The sequence below is a fragment of the Pterocles gutturalis genome, unplaced genomic scaffold, assembly GCF_000699245.1.
Source record: "Pterocles gutturalis isolate BGI_N339 unplaced genomic scaffold, ASM69924v1 scaffold2036, whole genome shotgun sequence".
Taxonomy (NCBI): Eukaryota; Metazoa; Chordata; class Aves; order Pterocliformes; family Pteroclidae; genus Pterocles; species Pterocles gutturalis.
Window position 1 is genome coordinate 3,064 of NW_010102731.1, and position 24,850 is coordinate 27,913.

General features: G+C 37.5%; 1 protein-coding gene across 1 annotated transcript in view; it reads left to right on the top strand.

Annotated features, from left to right (window-relative positions):
* Nucleotides 1-4,512: 4,512 nt before the first annotated feature.
* KITLG (KIT ligand) overlaps nucleotides 4,513-24,850 on the top strand; it is a gene marked incomplete at its 5' end in the record, with an annotated part of 44,946 nt that continues 24,608 nt past the window's right edge. The window contains 3 exons of the mRNA XM_010086383.1: nucleotides 4,513-4,519; nucleotides 21,243-21,245; nucleotides 23,046-23,159. Coding sequence (XP_010084685.1) covers nucleotides 4,513-4,519; nucleotides 21,243-21,245; nucleotides 23,046-23,159 — 124 coding nt within the window. The remainder of the gene's footprint in view (nucleotides 4,520-21,242; nucleotides 21,246-23,045; nucleotides 23,160-24,850) is intronic.

The window sequence follows — 24,850 nt, forward strand, 5'->3', positions numbered from 1 at the left end:
AAAAAAAAAGAACTCTAGGCACTGGAAGACATTTGGAGCTTGCGGTAGGTATAGGTCTGCTGCTCATCAGATAGAAAACCAGAACTTGCTTGAGCCAGAAAGATGTTGTGGTATTCGCATTGAGTAATGGATTAAGGTCCCTTTCCCTTTTCCCCTGGTTTTGACTCTGCTTAGGGGAGGCCAGTTTGTGAATACTGCAGCTGGAAAGAACATCCTGGAATAAAGTGTTGTATGGAGAATAAACAGCAGATGACCTGGAAGACTCTAGGGTGGGGGAGCATTTTGTAAGGCATGTTTAGTGATCTTTTTGGTTTGTGGTGGTTTTTTTTTTTCTTTGCCTGCTTGTGTAGCATGCCTGCAAGTTTTTATCTCCGTGAACTATGCAGCACTTGTCTTTGTAGTTTAGACTGAGGCTGCTAACCCAGTCTGCTTCTGACCCAGTTCTGCCGTCACACTAAAATCCCGTTTCTCCTTTTGTGCACTGCATGTCAGTCGTCCAGGTACAGTTTTGCAAGCTGACAGTGCCATTCTCCAAGTTTTGTTGTGTGACTTAATGGTATGCTGGCTCATGTAATCACCATATTGTATGAAAGTTAAGATCTGGCAAGATGCAGCCCTTGGCTTCGGGTAGGCAATGCTCAGTATGCAGTATGTAAACACAACACCCATTTATTTGAAGCAAGGCAGGAAAAATCTCCCTACGCAATTCCATTTGAGTGGTGTGGGAGCTGACAGATGAAAACGAAAGCGTTTGTTCTCGCCCTGGTCTTTGCTATGCCAAACCTGAGGTTAGTCAGTCTTTTAAACACACTGCAAATCCACTTGTTTTTTGTTTTTGTTTTTCCCTGTGCACTTGTGGAAAAAGGAGATGGACCAATGTAAGGTGAGTGGAGAGTGGTAGCGCTCCTCTTTATTTTTGTTGATTGGCCCATGTTTGTGTTGCATACTGACTCATGTAAACCTTCAAAACCAACGTTCGTAAATATTACCGATGCTGAAATAATTGACTGTGGAAAGCACGTAAAATATAGATTTCTTTGCTGGATGGTTTTAGCTATTGACAAGTATAAATAGTACCTGACATTTATTAGTATGAGAATGAAAATCGAAAATACGTTACAGTTACAAATAGAGAAAACAAAAATAGTGTTAAGCATTTTATTTAATTAAAGCTGGTAGCATGCATAATATTTGAGGTCGGTGTAAGTATATACGCTAATGAAGACATTATTTCTACTGTATATCTAAATAAAAGCCAGTTTAGAATTTCAGATTAATGAACACCTTGGATGACAATAACACAGGAGATAAATCATCTTCTAATTTCCCATTGTTATCTAATAACCACTGGGTAAATGTTTGGTTGTTCTTACTGTTTAGTGTTTAAATTATACAAGGCAGATAGATGTGATAACCATTTTCAATCTGGTTAGGAATTTTCTGCTTTGTACATTTTTGTGTTATTGTTGCTGTGTTGAGCAGGCTTAAGTTTGGGTACAAGGCTAAAAATAGCATCAGGTCTGAGATGTCACTGCAGATACTGCCTGAAGGAGGCCCTTGGATACTCACTGCTTTGCAGCCATGCTTTGGAGCACGCAGTTTTTTTCATAGTGGCTAAATCCTGAGCCTCCACCTATTCTATCACCACTTGAGGCAATACTAGACGTGAGACCAGGTGGTGCAGGTCCCCCTGTGCAGGGCCAACAGTGCTCATTGACAGTGGCCGGGGCTTCTGGAAGGCTCTCTCAAGTAGGTCTGCTTTAGACCCACCTTTCAGATACCTGCTAGCCCCAAACCTTCACTGCTCTTAAAGAGCACTTGTAAGCATTCACAGACTGCAGCATTTGGTTATTTTTCTTTTTCTTTGCTTTTCCTGCAAAACCTACTGGATGAAGAAGATCAGTTTCAGGAGTGACCCTCAGGCCATATATAGCCCTAGCCTCAAAAGCTACCTCTTCTCTCATCTGTGATTTGGTGTCTGTTTGAAACAGCTATTTGCATGGTATGTCTTAATGTTCCAGTGAAGAGTATTTAGAACTCAGGCTGGGTATCTTGGTACTCCTCCACCTTCACTGGCTTCTCAGTGATTTTGGTCAGCAGAGCTTGGGAGTCAGAGGGGTGTGTGCCCTGGGGCCTGGGCAGAGGTGGGTGGCACACCAGAACAGTTCTGCAAAACCTGCAGGATTAGGCTGGGCTGTCACAAGAGGATGAGTGTACGGTCTACAGAGATTACCTCTGGGTTTGCAAACAACCTTGATTCAATCCAGACAAGAAAAGGAGCTAATTTAGAAGAATTTACCTGGACATACTCAATGGAGTGAGAGAGACATAGGTTCACATCTTTTGTTGGGTAGGAACTTAGGTCTCCGGGAAGGGTCTAACCATCCAGTCTGTCTTGTTGAAGTTGTTCTACTTTGTATAAATAATTATGCATTGTGCCAGAGGGAAGAACAGAAAAACACACACACACAAAAAAAAAAATCAAGTCCAGACTCTGAGTCTGAAATGTAACTTCAGTGTTGCTCCAAATCTGAACTGGGTCTGCACAGGTTAAGATTTTAACTCCCCTGAGTTAAGTAATACATTAAAATCAAATTAACTGAGCTGCTAGATTTACTTGTTCAATCTTGAGGGTGGCTGACACATGAACTACAAATGTAGGGGGGACTGTATTTCAGGCCACAAGTCCAATTTCACAGGTAGTGAATCATGCCAACCTCTGAACCTCCATTCAGAAAGATTTAGACCTCTGCAAATCAAAGTCTGAAAACATCAGTCTGTCTGTTTGTGTGTCTTGGTGTTTCTAAGCGTGGCCATTCCATGTGACTGACCTGGCTTCAACACAATCACATTAACTGTCTCAGTGACAATAAACCCTCATCCTCATTCAGCTGGTCTCCTGTATTTCTTTTGTTTTGGTGCCATCAGCCCTGACAGTTAAGGCCAAGGATAAGTGTAGTCCAGTTTGCTCCACCATCTCTTCTTTAGAAGTATCTTAAGAAGTTTTTAGAAGCACCCTAAATATAGATTTAGGAATACATTAAATATATGCAGTCTATTTATTGTATGATAGGACCTACGTTCTGTGTTTGCTTTGGCTGGAAGCTCTCTACTTGATGTAGGCAAGATCACTTGTACTGCTAGTTTTCCAGTGTCTTCTCTCCTACATGAAGAACACTATTTTTTTTTTTTCCTTGCAACTAATGAAATCTAGGAGGGAATCTAAGTGCTTCACCCTGTTAAACCAGTGTCCACATACATACAAAAGAATACACGCTGTGCAGAAAACAGCTGTACATATCCAGTATTCCTTATCTGGCTGACAGCCTATGTTTGTGTATGAACTTGCATGCAGTGAAGGTCCTAAGCATGGTCTGCAAGCCTTCTACCCAAGAGATTTGAAAATTTGTATATACTGTGGGCGCAGCTGAGCACTGGGAATGTCCAGTTTCAGCCTAGAAAAACACATGTGCAGAAATACATGCCAACGGTGTATATTTCCTTTGCAGCAGAGACATAATCTGTGTGTGAATCCTCACCATGCTTTATCATGAAAGAAGGCAGAGGATAGCACAACAGAACCTCCTTGGAATAAAGGCTTATCTGAGTCCTGTGCAGGATAATCTTAAAATGTTCTTGTCAAATGGATCTATAGCTTTTTCTTTGTGTATTTTTGTTCTCTCCCGTGAAACTCAGAATTCAGTGACAGGAAAGTTAATTCCTCATTTTTTGAGGAAGAACTTAATAACGCTCAATTATTTTTGAAAGAAGTTTTATGATATGTGACAGGTACATACATTTTATATCAATTTGGAAGTGCAGGGGAAAAAATACAAGATTTTCTTTGCTACCTTGTGCTTGCTTGGTAGCAGCAGACCTAACGCTCAGTTATTTTTGAAAGAAGTTTTATGATGATATGTGACAGGTACATACATTTTATATCAATTTGGAAGTGCAGGGGAAAAAATACAAGATTTTCTTTGCTACCTTGTGCTTGCTTGGTAGCAGCAGACCAATATATGTCTTCCATTGATGTTTGCAGTATGATACATCAGCACTGGATAGATTCTTCAGACTGTTTAGTAACACATGACTTCTAATTACATTTGGAAAAAAGTTATTCTGGCAATATAAGTCAGACTATGAAACTAAGTTCTGCATGTCCTGACAGTGTATTTCCGTTTAGAACAGAAAATGAACTCTGAAAATCATACAGCAACTCTTTCGTAACAGCTGCTTCTGGACAAAAGAATGGGCTTAACAATGTCTACAGCACATACTAAAAACTTGGAGTAATGCACTGATGTACAAGGTTCATTATTTTAAAGCATGATTTTTGGACAGTGCCTGTAAATGTGGAGATTTTAAAGTTTGTAGGTAAGTTTGTTCCTCCATTTCATGTTGATCCAAAAATTTCCTCTCTGGTTATGGAGATTTCATAATTGTGTCTAAAATGGGAGTAGGATATCAAGGTGCTGACTTTTGTGGTCTAACTGAAGTAATGGACTGAAGTAAGGCAGTGAGGAGTCAGACAGGATACATTTAAATTAATAATATGCTGCATATATGCAAAATAATTCACTAAATGAAAAGAAGTGCTTAGAAATTTAGGGAGGTTGAAATTTAAACATGCTAATAGTTTATTGAAAAGAAGTCCTAAGTCCCAGCCCTCTAATTTCCAGCCTCCATTTGCTTGTTATTAAGTGAACTCAGCAAAATTTGTCTTTTGCATTAAATGGCAAGCACATAGTATTATGCATTATGTTTTAAACTGATATAGATCTGAATGTCAGTTCTTCTTGAGATTTGTTTTTCTTTTACTGCTTTGAAGCATGCAGGAATAGGAACACCAGTCAGCCAAAATGAGTTTAGGAAGCTTGTATAACACTGCTTGGCACCCTCTTTCGTTTGGATTAAAAAAATTTATTCCTTAATAAATGAAGATTTTTGGTGGTTGTTTTAAAAAGGAGGGAAAAAAATGTATCTTCAATATTCATAATTGCTGTCTGTTTCAAATTAGTGTGGTTCTGCAATGTGTGGATTGCATTTCTCTTCTAATAGCAAAAATTATCAATGCTGTATTTGACACCAGTTTACATGGTTCTGATGTGTATTGCATTCTTTATTTTCAAGGAAATATGAACCTTATTTATAAACTGTAAATTTAAATACTGTCACTGAAGCTGCTTTGATCTTCTGTATTATAATCCCTGGTAAAGAATGTGCCCTAGATTTGCCATGCATTCTCTAAACCCATGTCTTTTAAACATTCTGGCCATAATCATAGTCTGTGTCATTTTGATAAACTTCTTCAGTATTTCTTCCTCTAATAGTGTAAAGCTGGGCAGTGAAAGGCCTCTTTTCAGGCTGCTAACTCCAGTGAAAGTCATGCTATTTTAAAAAATGAGACTCCATTCCCAAGCAGGGTGGTGTTCATAATCTCCCATCAATTTTATTCCACCATTAATGCAGGAAGATTTTGTGTGTGTGTGTCCCCCGCCCCGTCTGTGACCCAAGTTTCTGTATTTTTTTTTGTCATTACATCTCAAGCCCACTCCTAAACATGATTGTTTATCCTTCAAGTTTCTCTCGCCTCTTCTCATTCAGAAAAAAACCTAATAGTGCTACTCTCATTTCTTTGTGCACCTTTCCTGGCCTTGGTTGCATTTAAGTCAGCATCCTTACCTCTGACAACAAAACTTCAGCAGCACTTCTGGCAGCCAAAATACTGAAGATGTCTCTGTCACCATTCTCTACACTTCATCTCTGGTGAATGTTTTCTAAAATTTTTGTAGTAGTTTTTCCAGTGTCCATTTTAATTTCCTACAGTCTATTTGAGGCCAACTTAATGTTAATTATATTAATACTCTGAATAACCTGGTTTTACTGCATTTCCTCTTGTACGTTTAAGCATCTCAGAAGTAAAATGAATCCACTGTTCCGTGGAATATGTTGTTTATTTATATGATGACACTTATAAGCTATCAACGCATTTATGAAGAGCCCTCTGAAATATTGGCCTGCCATTTCTAGAAGCAACAATACCTTTTACTCTGTAATATCAGTAATTTTCTTAATGTATTAAGAAAATCCTCACTTTTTAAGGGTTAGATACTTATTGAGACCAAAGGAAATCCTTTTAGAAGTAATGGTTATTGCTTTCTCCTGTATCTCAGCTTTGTCACCTAACTATAATAGAAAATTCAGTGTTTTTGTAAGGCATTTAAAAAAGTCTGGCCTAAAAGGTTCTTTAAATCATCTAGAGTGAATTTCCTGTCTTTCTTTGCTTTCTCCTCAGCACATTTTAAAAATCTCTTCTCACACACAGGTTATAGCCATCAACTAGACATTTGCCAGTGATAGTCAGATTGTCTACAGTACTTTTGGTCATTTCTCACTGTAGCAGAATGTTGTTGACATTTACAAATGGTCTGAGACATATGTGAAGTCAATCTGATTTTAGCCTACTGGTTTATTTCTATTGAAACAAGTCCCTCTTGCTTTGCATCCAAGAACATGATTTCAGTTAGTCTTGAATTTGTACTTGTTTAAAGTACTGATTGTCAAACTGTGATGTGCTTTTTTGCTTTATTCACTATGATAGATTCTTCTTAACATACACACTCAATTATTTGAGTAAATGGCACATTTCCTGTGAAACTGGGAAGAAATTTTTTTCCTATACAAGTTGACAAGTATCACTTAAGTGATGCAGTTTCTTAACAAATTTCTTATGAGAATACCTAACTAGTCTTACTGAAGTTTTAGAGTGTAGACACTGAAAAGTATATACTCTGAGGAGCTTTGCACTGGTCTGCTCAATGATGGGATATATTTTCTGTGAGATTAATTATGGAAGACAAAGGAATTTCATGATAGGCCAGGTAACTTAATGTGTCCTCTTTAAGAAGAACAATCCTGGGAAACATGTGAGAACTAAGTGTATAAGTCATCTAAGAAATCATACTATATTGTGTGAATATATGCGTGAGTTTATCAGCATGTCTGTAGCAAGGATGCGGAACATGTATCAGAAGAATTGTTTCACTATTGACAACTGTGGTTCTTTCTAATTCACATGAATACTTTTGACCAAATGTAAAGCTCTATAGAATGTAAACATACTACACACAATTTACAACTGCATTTTTTTATAAGTAAACCCTGTGAAGATCACCAGTAAAATGAAAGTAAAATAGCTGTTTTTTTCAGAGGGTTACGTTCTGTTGCATCATTGCAAATGTTGTGAGGATATCTAACATTTCTTATCAGCTATGTACCAAACTCAAAGTACTGTATTACTGGTGTCTTTAGAATTAAATTTTGTGGGCATCTGCAGTTAATAGGCATTTATATTTATTTGAAGTTGTACAGACTTCGGGAGCTTTTTTCTCAGATTTTTTTTTCTAGTTGTATCTGCATATCGAGCTGCAAACTGACTGAGTCAACTTCTTTTTGGTATGTTTACCCCACAATTTCTGCAACCACAAGTGGAGCTTCAGGTTTAAGTTTAGATATTTACAGGTCTCTCTAGTTATCGTAACTCAAGCAAAAACATTGAGGCAGCATTTGAATGACATTTGTATTAATTCTGCGGTTACAATTCTGTGACAATGAAGTTAGTTGGGATATATCGTGTGTGTCTTTGCTCTAAGTGGAGAGCACTTGCATGTTGATATAGGACATGGGAATGTGCCTATTCTTCCTGGAAACATAGGGGAATTGTGGGGAAACACTGGTACTAGAAAGACTCTGGAGTTGTAGTCATTAGCCTATACAAATCCCAATCGAAACCAAAAACAAACAAAAAATCAAAATAAAAAAACCTAAACCCACCCACAAACCACAGGATATTAGAATTACAGTTTGTGTGGACAGGTCTAAAGTTTGGGGCAGGATATAAATTATAGCTCAGGTTAATTTTACAGTAAAGGCAAGGTGTTCATAACTTGATAAAAATAGGTGATCATGGTGTTCCCTCTATTTCCTTAAATATATTATCTTCACACATTAACTCTTAATTATTGTCTTTAGAGTTAATGAATATGTCCAGAGTTTAAAAAAGAATTTTTCTTAACAGCTTGCCTCTATTGTTGTGTTGTCAGCAGATCTTGCTGTACTTAAATCAGTCAGTAGAAGGAATGTGGGAACTCTAATATAGAGTTCAATGAAAGGAATAGAAAAGCCCAGCTCCTGTAAAAGAAATGCTTTAAATGTACTAAAATTTTTTGTTTCAAAATGAATTAATAAATGGAAAGTACTGAAATTAATTTAGTTTTTAAAACAAAAATCCAAGAAAAAACTAAGTAGCCCTATATTGTATCTGCCTTATTGTAACAGTTTGAGGAAAAAATTAGTTAGGGACGGAAAGAAAAGTGTAGGAATAAGTCATTAATTTCTAACATGGTGAAAACCTAAGAGGTAATGTTCTCTAATTGCCAGCAGCCTCATATAGTTCAGTCTGGTAAGAGGGTTCACAGATTGATAACAACATGTGCAAGCTACATAAATTACTCAGGTTAATTTGAGATTAAGAGAGATTCTGAGGAACTTTGTAAAGGTTTAGAAAAGATAGGAGAACAGATGGCATGATGGCAAGTGGAGTTTGTGGTGTTGAAGAGCAAGGGGGATACATTTTGGAAGGACTGTTTTGAACTAATTGTAACTACATTAATAATAGCAGTTTTCATGAGTTGTAAAAACTACTTGCAAACTCTTTTTTAATGTCTTGTAGCAATACTTGGTCAGGAAAAATGGAAGAAAAATCCCTGTATTGCACCTGTGATAGAAAAAGTCAAACAACATATTGGGATGCAGTAGGAGCAGGAAGAGAAATGTAAAAACTGTAATGCTTTTATGATGGTGATAGTCAGCCATCTTGAAAAAAGTCCTTGTTACCCCATCAGAAAAAAGAATATAACAGAAAGAGTGGTCCTAAAATAGGCAAAAGCATTATGTGGAAACTGTGCATATGAAGGGAGACTGAAAGCTGAGGGCAAGAAGCTACGGAGTGAAATGCAAGAAGCAGTAGAGGGAATGATTACCGGACATCCTTTCTTGGTACAAGAGCAAAGAAATATTTAACACAATTGAAAGTCAGAAGATGCTAAAACAGACCTTCACACACAATTACCAGTCTGGAAAGCTTTTTGACACTAGATATAATATGGCTTGAAATGCAGCTTCATAAATGTGAGAGTGAGCCCAAGAGGTCACTTCCACTGACAGGGGTAGTCCTAGTCTCATCCTTGTACATCTCTTTTCCTCCTCCACTCATTCCTTGGGGATTAGTTTTCTGTCTCTGAGCTGAATTGGCTAGTCGTTGCCTGTAAATTTACTGACTTGCAAAGGGGTCGGGTGAATGTCAGAGCTAGGGAAGCTGCAGAGAAGGACACGCCGGGAGCCCTCCCTCAGCAGCAGGGAGCTGTTAGATTGCTTCAGACCATCTCATTAACCTCGACTGAAGAAAAAAGGATTATACACTTAAGTAGGTAAAAAGCCATGGTGACTTTAGTTTACACTCTGAGCATGAAATGTTGCTTATCTTCTAATTCATGTGATTAAGAAGAAATTTTCAAATAGGCAATATATTCTGTAAGTGTGAATGATCAGGTTTCTTCAGCTTTCTTTTCAGTTCTTTTCAGACTGATCATGTACTAATCTGACACTTCTTATTTTCCAAATCTTCATTGCCTTAATTGCACAAGTCAGATTTGGCTTAATTATAATCTGTTTCATATGCAACCATCTGCCAAAATTACCATCTGTAACAATTCAGCCTTTAGTTTTGAGAAAAGGAAAACCTTTGAAATATATTGTAGCTGAACTTCTATTACATGTGAAAGTAATGACAGCTGAGATGTTTATACTGAAAATGTTTCTTTTAGCACGTGAGTATGAATAGGTAGAATTCAAAAAATTTTATGCAATGCTGACATGTTGCATAGCTCTAGCCATTGAAAGACAGTGGAGTTTCCATGGACCATCCCTGAAAGATACTTTTGTCCAGTACTTCAGTTTCAACAGGAAAAGGCACTTAAAAGATGTCCTGCCCTTTTAGGAGTGCATAGGAGTTCAAAATGTACTTGAGTTTCTGATGCAGTAATGCAGTCACTGGCTTCTTATCTCATAGGAAGCATTTCAGTCAGTCCCATGCCATCCATTTTTACCGTCTTCAGTTTACATTGGCCTGGAACAACCTTATACATGGCTTCAAATTTATAAAATGGCCATTCTGGCAATTGCTTTCTTTAAAAAAAAAAAAAATAAATGCATACGTCTCGTGAAATAGTTTCAGAAAGAACTTTTAAAGTTAACAATGGCACAATGCATTTTAGTAAATCATGAAAAAGGAATTGATGTTCATTTTCTGTCATAGAAAGATGTGCAGATGGAATAATAATCACTTAGGTGTTTTTGACACTCAATTTAGATCAAAAACTTTAAAAAATATTTGATTTGTTCTTACTAATATACCAACTGAATTGCTTTAAGCCAAGGCGTAATGTATTTGTAATTCCATCTTGCTGAGGTAAATGGCATATTGCCTGCCCAGTGCTTACGTCGTCTTGCAAGCATACTTAAATGTTTTGAAGATTAGTTTCTAATTTGATGTGTAGACTACCTGATTTGTCTGCAGTCCCACATGCTGTAACTTCAAGGCATTTGAGATTAATCTCATCCATCAGTGTATCACTTTGGGTAAATATTATTTTCACAAAATACATAGATTTGTTCTTAATGTACGTATATTTTAATAACAGTGTAAATATAAGATTGTGTTACTCTTTCACAGATCATTACCTTAAAGCTAAATTGTTCACTTTGGTTTTATGTATAGGAAAGCATCTGATTCCAATTGTGTAGGAAATTAAATGCTGCATAAGAGCTTGGAGAATTTTTTAGAAGTAAAATTATTTACTGGTTAGCTTTCTTAAATACATATGAGGGAGCTGAGTTGAAATCAGGATCTGAAATGTAAAGTTTTTTTTCCATTCAGAAGGTGATTTAAATCTGGTTTTGTTTTACTCTGTGTTATTTGGAAACAGCTGAGATAAACTAGCATGATTCTCACAAACATTTCTTTGTGCACTACTAATACATACAGCTCAGCTTGTCAAGGACAGTGATAAGAAGTATTAAATCAAGATCTACTGAAATATTTAAAATTAATGGTTTTAAATAGGTCTAGGGCAAACATAAGCCTACCAGTGTTGTTTCTAATGGGTTCATTGAAACTTCATTTGATTATTGACAAATATGCAGTTGTATTCTCCAAGTTTCTGAATGGTAAAATTTAAACGTGAACATTTCACGGGGAATTGTCACAACAGACCTTCTGGTTAGCTAAGTACTGTATCAAGAAACACTATGTAAATGAACAAACAATAGGAGTTTTATTGTGGCAGAGAAGTTCAATATGCTCCTATTCGTCAGGGTTTTTTCCTGCATTGCCTGATAAAGGAAGATGAAAACTTAGCACCAAAGTCAGGAGATGCAGGTTTCATTTTTCACTTTGTTAGTTTTTTAGTATGCTGGGTTTTGAATGGCTTGCCTGTAGGTGCTTTTAATCTTTTCCCCTGAAAAATTATCTTCCAGAAACCTCCTGCAGTTTTTGTGAAAATTGACTCTAGATTATTGTTAAAATGTGTGCAGTGGCTGTTTATGGGGCAGAAGCTGACTTCATTGCTTAACAACACATGATTTGTTGGAAGCAGAACATGGTGCAGAAACTGTTATGTATTTGTTTTAAAACTCAAACTGTTTCTAACAAAGTAAGCACTGTTATGTCAACTTTTCCTCTGAGCATTCACTTATGGTACATACTAAGTCTTCTATTGGCTTAGCATAGGGTTTTGTATGCAAGATGCTCGTAGAACACTGTTAAATCTGTAAAGCCACATTTCTAAATCATGGATGGTATACAGGCACATCATTAGTAGACATTATGTCCAATATAGTAAATTTCTTAATGAAATGAAAAATAGTGAGAGCAGAAACTCAAGCCTGACTATGAAAGAATCACAGAATCACAGAATGTTAGAGATTGGATGGGACCTCGAAAGATCATCTAGTCCAATCCCCCTGCCGGAGCAGGAACACCTAGATCAGATCACACAGGAATGCATCCAGGCGGGCTTTGAATGTCTCCAGAGAAGGAGACTCCACAGCCTCTCTGGGCAGCCTGTTCCAGTGCTCTGTCACCCTCACCGTGAAGAAAAAGACCATGAACTGGCTCCATTTCTGAAGCTGAGTTGTGGAATCACACGCTTTCATCGTACAGTAGAGAAGTGTGTGAAGAATACTTATCATCCTTGTTACATATTCCAAAGTAATCATGTAGATTCAGAATAATGCTTATAAAAGTATCTTCTGAATTCCAGAAGAATGGGTAACAGCCTTTATTACTTATGTTCAAAATTAAGTGTCACTACTGATGATGGAAGGAAACCTAAAATATCCCTTAAGTATTTCCCAAAAGATCCAAGATTTAAAGCATCTGAAAAGCAGAATGACCTTCTTTCATCAATGTTGTAGCCAGTGTTGAAAACTTTGACCAAAGGCTTGGCTAAGTATCTGTCTGGTTTGGGTTTTTGTAGTCTCTTTAAAATACAAAATCCCTTTCCTCACCAACATTTTACAAGAGAAAAATACGTTACATCATAGTTTGAAAAGTTATCAACTGAGGTTTGGGGGGATCAGAGTGAAAACTTTTCAGTTCTGGTGCATTGAAATTTCCTGTTCGACGCCTTTTTAAGTTGATGCAGGTGCTACTTTCTGGAAAGCATCCAGAGAAGCCAGCTTTGTGTGAGTAAATTGGGAATACCTTTTATGTCAGCTGTTATTTATCAATGGGAGAAACTCCTCTGACTAATCAGGATTGATCCCATTTAAAAGTTGCGTGACTTAGTGTTGACTTTAAGTTGTTAATTCCTCTTCACTTCAGAAGCAACCACCTGGCTGGATACTGCATCCTTTGTAGTAGCCATAACAATGGTCAGTAAGAGGTACGGTAATCCTTTATTCACATTTGCAGGAGAGGAAAGCCTGTGAAGCTAAGGTACTATAGAGAGTAAATAAATACAATTTGTAATCTCAGAGAAAGTAAGAAAAAGGGAATGCTTTGTTTATTTTCCATGACGTTTGGGGTTTTTATGTTGCTTCTCTGTTGTGGAGTACTGGAAGTCAGATGGGCTTTTTAATTTGTCGTAACAAAGACTTGTATAGTAGGGTTGATCTCCATAAATATACCATGAGAACAAACCTGAAAGATGGGAATATGATTACATAAGCAAAGGAGCAGTGTTGCTATGAGAATGCATTGATATAAGTTGCTGTCAGTACACTTAAGCCAGACAGTATGAGAAGTCTTTTAACCACTGGAACAGTGAAGGTCTGGACCAGTTTCCCAAGATTCAGATTGAATACTGTGTTCAGTTTGGGGGCCCTCACTACAAGAAAGACATTGAGATGCTGGAGCATGTCCAAAAAAGGGCAACAAAGCTGGTGAATGGTCTAGAAAACAAGTCCTATGAGGAGTGGCTGAGGGAATGGGGGTTGTTTAGCCTGGAGGCTGGGGAGATTGTTAGCCTGGAGGATTGGGGAGACCTTATCACTCTCTACAATCACCTGAAAGGAGGTTGTAGGGAGGTGGGTGTGGGTCTCTTTTCCCAAGTAACAAGTGATAGGACAAGAGAAAAAGGCCTTAGCTTGTGCTAGGGGAGGTTTACATTGGATATTAAGAAAAATTCTTTACCGAAAGGGTTATCAAGCACCAGAACAGGCTACCCAGGGAAGTCATTGAGTCACCATCCTTGGAGGTCTTGAAAAGACATGTAGACATGGTGCGAAGGGATGTGTTTTAGTGGCAGACTTGGCAGTGTTAGGTTTACAGTTGGACTTGATGATCTTAAGGGTCTTTTCAAACCTAAATGATTCTGTGATTATTCCCTCCACTCCCACCTCCTCTCTTTCCATGTGGTTTTATCAAGTCCTATTACAAATATAAACTTGTCTGTGGCATCAAAGGAGTGGTATATAACAGAAGTGTTATCTGAAGCCTATCCCAGGAGGTATCTGAAACCCACAGTGACTTTGAAAACTGATACCTGATGTGGAATGGGGCAAATAAAGTCGGTTAAGAGATTTATGCTCTAGGAATACCAGTTTTTTGATTGCCTCTTGAGGAGGACTGCCCAGACCTATCCCTGTATGTTGGAATTCAGGTTACTGATACCATTTGCCTTAGTAGCAGATGATGCCAGAGCTTTTCTGGATGGACTCTAGAGTACCACATTTACCTGATGTTGGTCATGAGATCCTCACAATGCCAGAGGGACTGAGGAAAGCTGCTGGAGCTCAGTCCCATGATCTTTATCATGATGCAAATTGTATCATTTATGCAATCTCTGTTTCTCACCTTGTCCTGAGTGCTCTTGTAGACCATCAGTGTAGACAGCAGCTGTAAAACGTCAGGAAATTAATAGTCTCACAATATATATGATACAATACTGACATGAAAAAATATCATCCTTCAGCACTGTCAAAGCTTATACTGGCGTTGGCATATCCAAGAGATCCAAAAAGTGTTGTTTAATCACATCTAAGCTCGTAATTGTAAGGATGTAATACAATTAAGATAGGTGGATGAAACACACTTAATCTCGACTGCTCTGACATCCAGTTTTAGTCTGTGTTCAGCAATTATCCTTTTGTAATGAGGTCTCTCATATTGAGCAGGTCAGAGAAATTAGTTCAGAATTTATATCCCTATAAAGATACAGGGCCTATCAGGGATATTATCGAAGAAATTCAGAGTTCAGAAACTGAACAGTATCTTTCTGAGGACTTGTCTTTGGTTTAGGACCAAGTTGACTGCTCTGTGATTTATATTGCAAAACTCATCCTCTGCTTATACAAGAAAGTATAAAAGGATTGAAAAGGGAAAAGAAAAAAAAATGCCAAAACCTCTTTAGATTTGGATAAGAATATTTTTTCCCTGATATGCTTTTTCCAAGGGCTCAAGCATGAAATGAAAACTCTTCAGATTTATAATACAGTTTACTTTCTAAAAAAGTCTATGTGCATAAAAGAGTAAGAATGCACTTACCTGTTTTACTTCATAGTATAAATAAAATAGTAGGGAGGATAGACATTTGCATCATGTACATGAGTTTCATCATATGCCAGGTATCAAAATAGCTGATTTTTTTGCTGTTGTGGGTTTTTTTTCCATTTTGTCAGTGTAATAGTTCTCCCAATGCAAATTCCATGTACTTTGTAGCAGATGGTAAGAATTAAAGATCCAATACAGAATTTCTTTAACAACTCTTATTCCATTTACTTTACTTGTGCTTGAAGGCCTAAGATTAAAAAGGGTGGCTCTGTACACATTTTCATTATAATTCAAAAGAATATTCAAGATAGTGGATTTTTTTTTTGCACAAACTTGGCAAACAGGCAAGACATCTGAAATAAATCTTTTAAAACAATCTTTAATTAAGTATTTTACTGTAGAGAATGTTTTCATTCCCTGAGGAAGTCAGATCATCCACCTTCGTACAGTGTGAGAATTTTGTCCTCCCTGCCAAGATAATCTTTTATCTTACTTTGCCTTCCATTCCCCTTTTAGTTACTTAAAAATGCCTTTGGATTTATGCTAGAAAACTCTTTTGTAAGTTCCCAGGAGGAGAAAAAAAAAATAAACTTCTTCCTTGGAGTTTGTGAGAGGTTTTGTTGAGTCAACTGAACTCTGGTCTTCTGCTAATTTCTATTTTGATTGTGTAGGTATTTTGGATCAGTGTCCCATTAACAGAGACAAGTAAATGGTGTTTTTTTTATCACTCAAAAGTGTGATAGAAAAATGTAAAACTTCAGTACCAATCCTGGATTATTGTAATGCAACCTCACAAGGAGGGGGAAAAAATCTCTTGCTGGTACATATATTCTAAAAAGACTCTAAGTGCAGAACCTCTGAAGGCCCTCATAATCTCTGTTTATGACTTAACAGGAAGATTTATTTCAAAACGTATCTGGGTTTTTTTTTAATTTCTAATCTTTCTTCCAATTGAAGTGTTTTTGTCCATAAAATTCCTGGTTCTTTGCAGAACTAGAATGCCACCTGATGGATGATTTTCAGTAAATATTTATTTGGATGCAGTTAACACAAGCTCCAGAGGCAGCATCCATATATAATTACGTGTCTCTTGGTAACTTCACTTCCCAGTGTTTGGGAACTAAACAAACTGGCTGTCATCCAGGACAGATTTAGGATGCATGGAAACTGCCTGAATCCCTGATTGTCAAGTGAGATTAAGAAGTGGACAAAATTTACTATGGAATAGATAACATTTTTAAAGAGCCAAAGCCGGCATTTTCAGAACAGCCAAATATTTCACACTGGTATCCTTACAGGGATGGAATACAAATACATTAATTTACACATTTAAACCACTGTTTTGTAGTTTACTGAATGTAATTACAAAATACCTAGGTTACATTTATTTGCAAGGCAAACTCTAACAATTTACACTTCTTGCTTATCATGTTCATCTTGGTTCCAGCTGAAACCCACAAACCAAACACAGCAGGAGTTTGGTTGCACCTTGCTAAGTGCAACACTAGCACCTTGGCTGGAGCAGCCTGCTGCTTCTGCATCTGTCAACGAGAGCTGGAAGGGGTAGAGGATGATAGAAATTAGCCTGAGGTTGCAGGAAATGAAGTTGGCATATAGTCTAAGCAGCTTCCTAGTTTTCCCAAGATCTGGGTGGTGGGAAAGTAGAGGGTGATTCATCATTTTCTCAGCACAGTAAGACCATGTATCTTAAATTTGTCTGTCTCAGGAAAAAGATGTGCATAACTTGGCAGAACTGGAGAATGGTTTCTCCTTTCAGATGAAGAAAAAGTAGTGGAGAAAAATAGTTCTGCACTTGCATTTAACAGGTTTGGGACTATTTGTATCCATTGACCTGAACAGAGTTATTTCTGATTCATTAACAGTGTACCATAGAAGAGAATGAGATCTGTAAGCATCTGGGTACAACAATGGGCTTTTCCTTTGCATGTGAGGCTGGTGGAGTCCAGCAGGTGCCACATTCTGCCACGAAGTGGACAATTAGCTGAAAAATTCTGTTCTTGTCAGTTGTCATTAGGCATTCCAGAAGTCCCTCATGGGAAAGCAATTGCGTGTGCAGAGGTTAGAGGGAAGAGATTTTATGGTTAGGAATATCACAGAAAGGCAAATACAGAATTGGCACAAAAAAGATCAAGCAGTTGTGAAAGCAGGTTGTCCGTTGAACTAATTTGAATATAGGGGGCAATGGCACCTTTCCTTGCTTATGTTTGTAACAATAACTCATTTATTTCCTTCCCTTTTACCCCATGAAGTAGCTTCACATTATGTATTTTAGATATTATAAACAGAAGTGGGTAGAGGAGTACTCTGCATTTTGTAAATAACTGAATGTGTGTTCAAATATTTCATTTTCGAAGCACTCCAAAACTTACTCTGAAAAAGAGTGACCAGCATTTCTGCAGTCTGTGTTTAAATCAGAATCCAAATAAATCACTCTGATATTCCATGAGGAATTTTGTTTACCTTTATCATCATTCTCCCTGCCACACATCATTGTTAAAAAAAATGAATAGTAGTATCAGTCACTAGAAAAGTATGCATCTGCTTTTTGTAATCATAACAAAGCATGTAGGGTGTGATCTAGAGATTTTTAGGTGTCTCATCTGAGCAGGGTGACTCACTGAGCTGGAGTTAGGCTCTGTTTTGTTCAATGGACTGCCAAAAGGTTGTTCAAGAAAACTCACATGTTGACTGGGGAGCTTACCAGAAGTTAGGGTGCCCAGATGGAGCAGCATGTGTGAGATGAGGATACACATAAACGCTCTGATGCCTGTGCAGCGAACATGTCTTTTTTTTCTTCTACATAATGGCTTGCCAGTGTAAAATGCATAAATGTTCTGAAAAATAAGGGTCAGGAACACCATTTTGCCCCCTCTGGCTAGGAAGCCATCATAGGTGGGAAAGTGCCTCTGATGGTAATTACGAGGTAGGTATCAGAAGACCAGATCTCAACTCCCATGAGCTGGAATTACCTTGTTTAGAGGAAATTTAACCCAGGTCTGCCATTTGGTAGTGAGCACCCTGGTTGATAGGCTATTATATTTGGTGAGACAGTCTTTTGAAGGACAGTGTTGGGTGCACTGGACTTAACACTTCGACTATGCGTTATTCAGGGATCACACAGTGATTCCTCCAGCTACACTGAAGTTACCTCCTGCGTATCCGAGAGCATGTAGGGACCTCTCCAGTTCCAAATGTGCTTACCAAAATAATTCACTGCTTCCAGAACTAGGTGGTCATGGGTGGGTGACTTTTTTTTTCCCCCCCCGTTTAACTCACTCTTTTGGGGCTTGAACAATATTTAGCATTTAAGCAGCATTTAGGCACAGCTGTTTAGAGTACTTAAGTTAGTCTTGTCATTTGCATGGGTGAAGGTATCTCTGAATACCATGAAAATGGGAATTTGATTACATTCTGTATAAAAGTTCTTCTTTCACTTTAAGTTTTCTTTCACTTTAAGTTTTTTCCACACTGACAGTACGTTTCTTAATTGGTTAAAGACAGTTCTTCCATAACTAATTATCTCTATCACAGCTAAATAACTAAATAGTTTAGTAGACATATGAAATAATTATTGTGCTTTTATGTTTCTGGATGTTTTGTGGTAAAAAAATAAAGGCAAGAAAGATCTTTTCTTGCTATTTTCATTTTCTCTGAATCTTCTCACAAAAGGCTTTTTAAGGCATAAATATGAACATTGTTAGCTATCTGTGACTGACCAACCAATGTTGTCTATGGCAGAAGTTCACAAGCTGTGCCTCTGCAAAGCAGCATGCAAGTAGCGTGCAAACACTGCCTGAGGAGCCAATATTGAGAGATGCTCCTACCCCAGCATTAGCAGAAGTGCAAAATAAATTTGGGAAGCCTGGCACACGGTGAATATTGTTCCATGTTGTCAGCTAACCCTACTGCAGCCGTGACTTAGTTGTGGTTAATTGGGTGATTTATTCAAGAAACTTGGCTGCAAAATTCCGTGGCTAACATGATTTGAATGCAAGAAATTTTATAATGAAGAATCCATTCATCTGTGTAGTTACTACTTGTCCCTGTGCTTAGTGTTTTTTAGTGGTTTATTATTTGGGGTTTTTTAATTATTTCTCCCTACTTATGATTAGAATTGTTATCAGTACAAACAAGATATTTAGAAATGTCCAAACTTTCCAATGTTTTGCTTGTTTAGCAATGTGGAATTCCCCTTGCTGCTTTCCACTTAAGAAATTAGCTGAACATTAACCAATGATTGAGTATCTTTGATAGCTTACTGTGAAAAACATGCTAAAGCACTCATTTGACAGCCTTTGTCAGAACTCCAGATTGTAAATGAAAAACATAAATGAAAAAGTTGTTGATTTACAACTGAAAGAATGGCTTTCAACACATTGGATCACTAGCTAAGCCTCTAGAATTCTGTTAACTGAAATCATAGATTGTGTCATACAGGCAATAATAAAAATAATTTGCAGAATGATTGGAAGTGTATATTTTAAATCCTTAATTTGAATTATCGTTAAAATCTAGTCACTATTTTTTCCCCTTTCACAAAAGCAACTTAAATATTCAGTATTTAAGAGATTTCAGAATATATAAAAAATTGAATTATTTTTGAGCCAAAAATAGGAAGAAGCCCTTTGGTATACAGGTCTACCTCCTATCTGACATATATCTTCAATTTAAGGTTAGTAGATGATGTGTGATTAAATCATGTGGCCTGCTTTGAAAATCCCATTTTGCTTAGAAGTAATTATATATGGAAATCTGTTGTGAGTTCTGTGTGGTTAACTTTCATTTATGCTTAGTAAAGTTTAAAATTGGCATCTCTGTTTTTAAAGCTATTGTTTAAGGTTCCCTTTTGTTCTGTCCTTGATTTAATTCAGTCTATTCAAGTTTTGCTCAAACAGCAGGTTTGGTCATTAGTAAATAACACAAAAATAGCTTAGCTCTTTGATCTTATGCAGTCCTTACATACAATATGCCTGTAGGCATATGTAATGTAAATATTCTGTAGTGCAAATAATTAAAAGATTTTGGATAATAGGCATGTTGAAACTAGCAGTATTTTGCAGATTTTCAGTTCCTGTTGGATGACATAGGGAACAAATAAGCAAGAAAAACCTCAAATCATCTCAAAATTTACAAAGCATTTGTTTTTAATAGCAGTTATAAAAATTGCTATGCTTTTAAATCCCATAATTTACATAGGAAAAAAAACATGTATTCATATGGATTTGCATAATTATAAAATGTGTACTGATTTTAAACTTCATGTATGGATTGTCTTTAGATCCAGAAGTGTGAAAACTGACAAGATGTATCAGAGTTCTGGTTTTATTCGGAGGGTGCTGGTGCTTCTATTAATGTTACTCAGTTGATCTGGCAAAAGTATTTCTAGTTAGAGTTCTGTTACTTGTTTGGTTATTAGACTGTTAGGTTAACATCATCCTATAACAGTGACACAAGTTGCTGAAAAAATCTGATGTTCCTTTACATACTGCTTGATGTTGAGGAATCTGATAAAGAAATGGGCTATTTCTGGTGTGGACTCCATCTCCAAAGAAAACATCAGGGAAATGTCCCTGAACCCCAGCACGTGTAACTGCAAGTGTACTGTTTAACTCTGAAAGTAGAACTACTATTTTTTAATTATTGAAAGCAGTATAATTAATCAATTTTGGAGCTAGTTGTCATTAAATTTTGCCTTTTTAATAAAAATTGTGTTCAAGAAAAGGCAGTGGAGAAGCAGTGTGTTAACTTGAGGTCCCCTTTGGTTTCCCTTGTGATTCTGGAGCTTATGTGAGGGGAGGGAGATGTTTCTCTGACCATTTAAAGCTAGTTCTTAAAAAACTTTGAACTCTTACACTCTGCAACGAGCTCTCAAAGGTCCTTTCAGAGACTAGCAGCATCTTTGCATCTCCCTAGAGCTTGAATTGTTCATGTGTATATAACTGCAAAGCATTGTATAGCATAAGATGCAGAGGTTCTGTAAGAAAGACTAAGTACCTAACTTCAAGTTATGTACTTATTCTCAATTCTTCATGTAGATAATTATTCTCAATAATTATTTGTACAAATATTAAATTAAAAGTATTTGTAAATGCTAGTTATGTTCAAGCAAGTGGCATTCTCAAAAGACACGCTGCATATTGAATGTGAATATTTTCAATTTCTTGTGTGTAAGTCTACCCACCATCATGATCCTGTGGTGTCTAAAGGTACAGTTTAGGGAAAGCCAAATGCAGGCTCCACCAAAATGGGCAGTCTCATCTCATCAGATTGTCTCATCTGTAACAAACATTCCTACTCTCTCAGTTACCTGGATTAGAAAGCTGACCTGCCTGAAAAAATAGCATGGGAAAACAAAAATGGAAGTTATCTGCCTGGTACAGCTGGCTAAACCATCTCACCAGTGCCGGGGCAAGAGGCAGGAGGAGGAGGTTAGACTGTCTTTTCCAGCAGCAGCCCACACTGGTTTTACCTAAATGAGTCAGGAAGCCATATGCTAAGAAGGCAAATGACCAGTTTTACTTGAGATGTAAGATACATACAAGATTAAGAGATATAAGATACAAGAGAGATTTACTTGTCATTTAACAGCTCTAGGTAAAGTGCTTGGCACTGTTCCATCATGTTTATACAATTCCTGAGCAATCTTTATCATTGTGCTTTCTTAGTCCCTGTAGATTTAAAAGATTAAGTATCATTATAGTAACCTGTGATTTTTCTCTCTGCTTTCCTAGAAAGATTGATCTATATTGTTTGATATGCTTTGGTCTCAAATTGAAAGGTTGGATAGTATTTGAAGGTGGGGCTGGAGACAAGTCCTCTCTACCTGTCACAGGGAGCAGATAGGGCTGAGATGCATCTGGGTTCATGCAAAAGCAAATTTTGGTCTCAGTCCTGCCCCTCTGGAGGCTCAGGAGCCTGCACAGACAAATTCCATACTTGCAGTAAATGTACACCATCATCGTCCCTCGCTGACAGCTTCAGTCAGCTGGCACAAGAAGCTTCACAACCCGAGGCAGCTTTTGATTATCCATAACTTAAATGCTTTAACATCCTGGAAATAAAGATCTGCAGCTTAAACTTGGCACAGGGCTCTGTGGGAAACCAGCGAAGCACAAGGAACACAGAATGTGAGGAAGTTCAGGCAGTGTAGCCAAGGAGACAGCCAGGTGTATTGCAGCCAGTTATCTGGTGCTTTTCTGGCTGAGTTTCAAAGCCTGTGTGAGTACATTGCATTGCTGTTCCTAATAGGATTTAGGAGGCAATGTAGTGCCGAAGCTAAGCTGCCGCTCCCGAGAGGCTAGGGCGTATTACTTGGAGAAAATGTATCGTATTGCTGTTTGAGATCTCAGTATTTGGGCAGAGTCCAGTTGTGGTTTTGCTTGCAGTTTAAGTACCCAAATGGACTGGCTGTGATTATGAACTTTCTCCTTTTGTCTCGCTGGGGTCTGGTATCGTTTTGTTGCTTATCATCCATTATCACATTGGAGGCACAGGTTTATCAAATCCTTATCAGGTGAATTACAAGTATTTAGTTAGTTCTATGTTGATGATGAAGATTATTGCAAAGTTTCTCTTTCTTTTATTTGATATCTGTAAACTTTGCAGAAACTCACCTAAGCAGGATTCTGTGCAGGTAATATGATGGCTCAATACTAGGTTTTCCATTATTTCTCTAAAGGTACTTGCTTCCAGAAGAGGTCAATTAAGTACACTTCTGTGGATCCCTGCCATCAAGGTTATACTATAGTGGTATGAGTATGTCCTCATGAAAGATGAAGAGTATTGGTGAATCTAGACTTTGTATATGAAAAACATCACTACAATCTCGTTACTTCATATTTGGAGGTTGCTTACTTGGGGTATCTTGTTTCTTCTTTTTTTTTTTTTTTTTTTTCCCCCCACTAAATAGACTTGGATTATCACCTGCTTTTGTCTTCAACTGCTCCTACTTAATCCACTTGTCAAAGCCCAGAGTTCCTGCGGGAATCCAGTAACAGATGATGTGAATGACATTGCAAAATTGGTAAGTAGCTTTTATTTTAAATTGTTCTTTATGTTAAACAATAATCAGTGGCTAATGGCACTTTTACATTTTTTTAAAAACTAAGTTAGCAATTCTGTATTAAAACCGGGGGAGTATTTAAAAAAAAATCCCTGAACATCTGTCATTTGATCAAGACCGAAAACTGTATTGCAGAGATTGGAGAATAGTTTCAGAGTTCATTGAAGATATGACCTTCTTGACTAACCCGGAGTGTATGTACAGATGTGTTTTCTTCCCTCCAAACTTCCATAAAAATTGTCAAAAGTATTGATTTCCTCAAACATTGTCTGGGATCAGATCCCTTCCCATGCAGAAGAAAGATTTTGTGTTACTGACTTGTGTGCTGCAGGCTGGCAGCAAACACAACTGAAATGAACCAGAAGTCTTTACCTTATGTATATGGGGAACTTGTGCCATATATAAAAATGGTATGATGCTAGACATCATTGTAGCAATCAAGGCAATAATGATTGAACAGCTCTTACAGTCTTTAGGTGTGAACGGGCTACACTAATTGAGTGTTTCTCTCTCTACCTGCTGTACCTAGAAGTTTAAGTCTGAAAGACTCACAGCTTTGTAAAAGAGACTAATTCATTTAAGGACATTTTAAGTACTACTTAATTGAACACTGTGTTAAGCTGAGAAACTTCATCTCCTTGTGTGAAGTCAGCTGTTATTTAACTCCACTAAAATCAGTGGTTATGCTAACTTGCAGTACTGCAGGATCTAACACCAAAGTTTTTAAGCATAATACATACTGAACACTTAAGATGCATACCTTCATCTACATCCTGACTTCAGCTGGAAATCATGGCTTTGTAATGGACAAACAGTTGCAATACCATTGTTAATATTATCGAACAATTAATTTGGAACCCCTTGCATTTGCTGACAGTGCAGTGTTCTTAACTTGGGGTTTTTTTGGACACTGTTACATACATTAGCACATAGTGTAAATCTCTGGGGTACTCTGTAGTCCTATTCAAATACTTAGTGCTTCACATTAGTTCCTTTAGGCAGGATTCTGAAGTATTGGCCTGTTTATTCAAGATATATTCTCTCTGAAAGAGTATTAAGCTTTGATTTAAACCTGTTGAACAACAGAATTCTTGTGAGGGCTAGTAAAATCATCTGGTACAGGGTTAGCATTAACCTTCTGTCAATTATGTATCCTCAGAACAAATGCTTTTACTTTCCCTTTAGTACAATTTAAACTTCAAGACTGTAGAAATACAGGTTACAAAATTTTGCATGCAGCTTGAGCAATCACACTTAGCTTTTCAGATAAATTATGAAATAAACCTAAATCATAACAATTAGATTAGTCTTTAATTTGACTATGACTTTCCATATTGTGCTCCTACATCTTCCTCCAGAGTAGTCCAGCAACTGCTGTGCTTGCACATAGCCCTGCAGTGCTATGTTTCCATATCCCCAACCTCTTCCACATCCCCTCTTAGTTCTCCACGTGCAGCATGGTTGCTAGCTCCCTCCCATGCTCCCTAGGCATGATGCCTACCTGAGTAATGTTTTGAGCTCTTGCCGGATTTATATCTCCTTTTGCTTGGGCTGCTGGCTGGGCAGGAGGGACTTTGTGTGGCAGCTGTTCTGGTGTAAGTGCTGCTTGCCTAGGAAGAAAACTTCAGCCAACTGTCCAGCTTGCACTATGC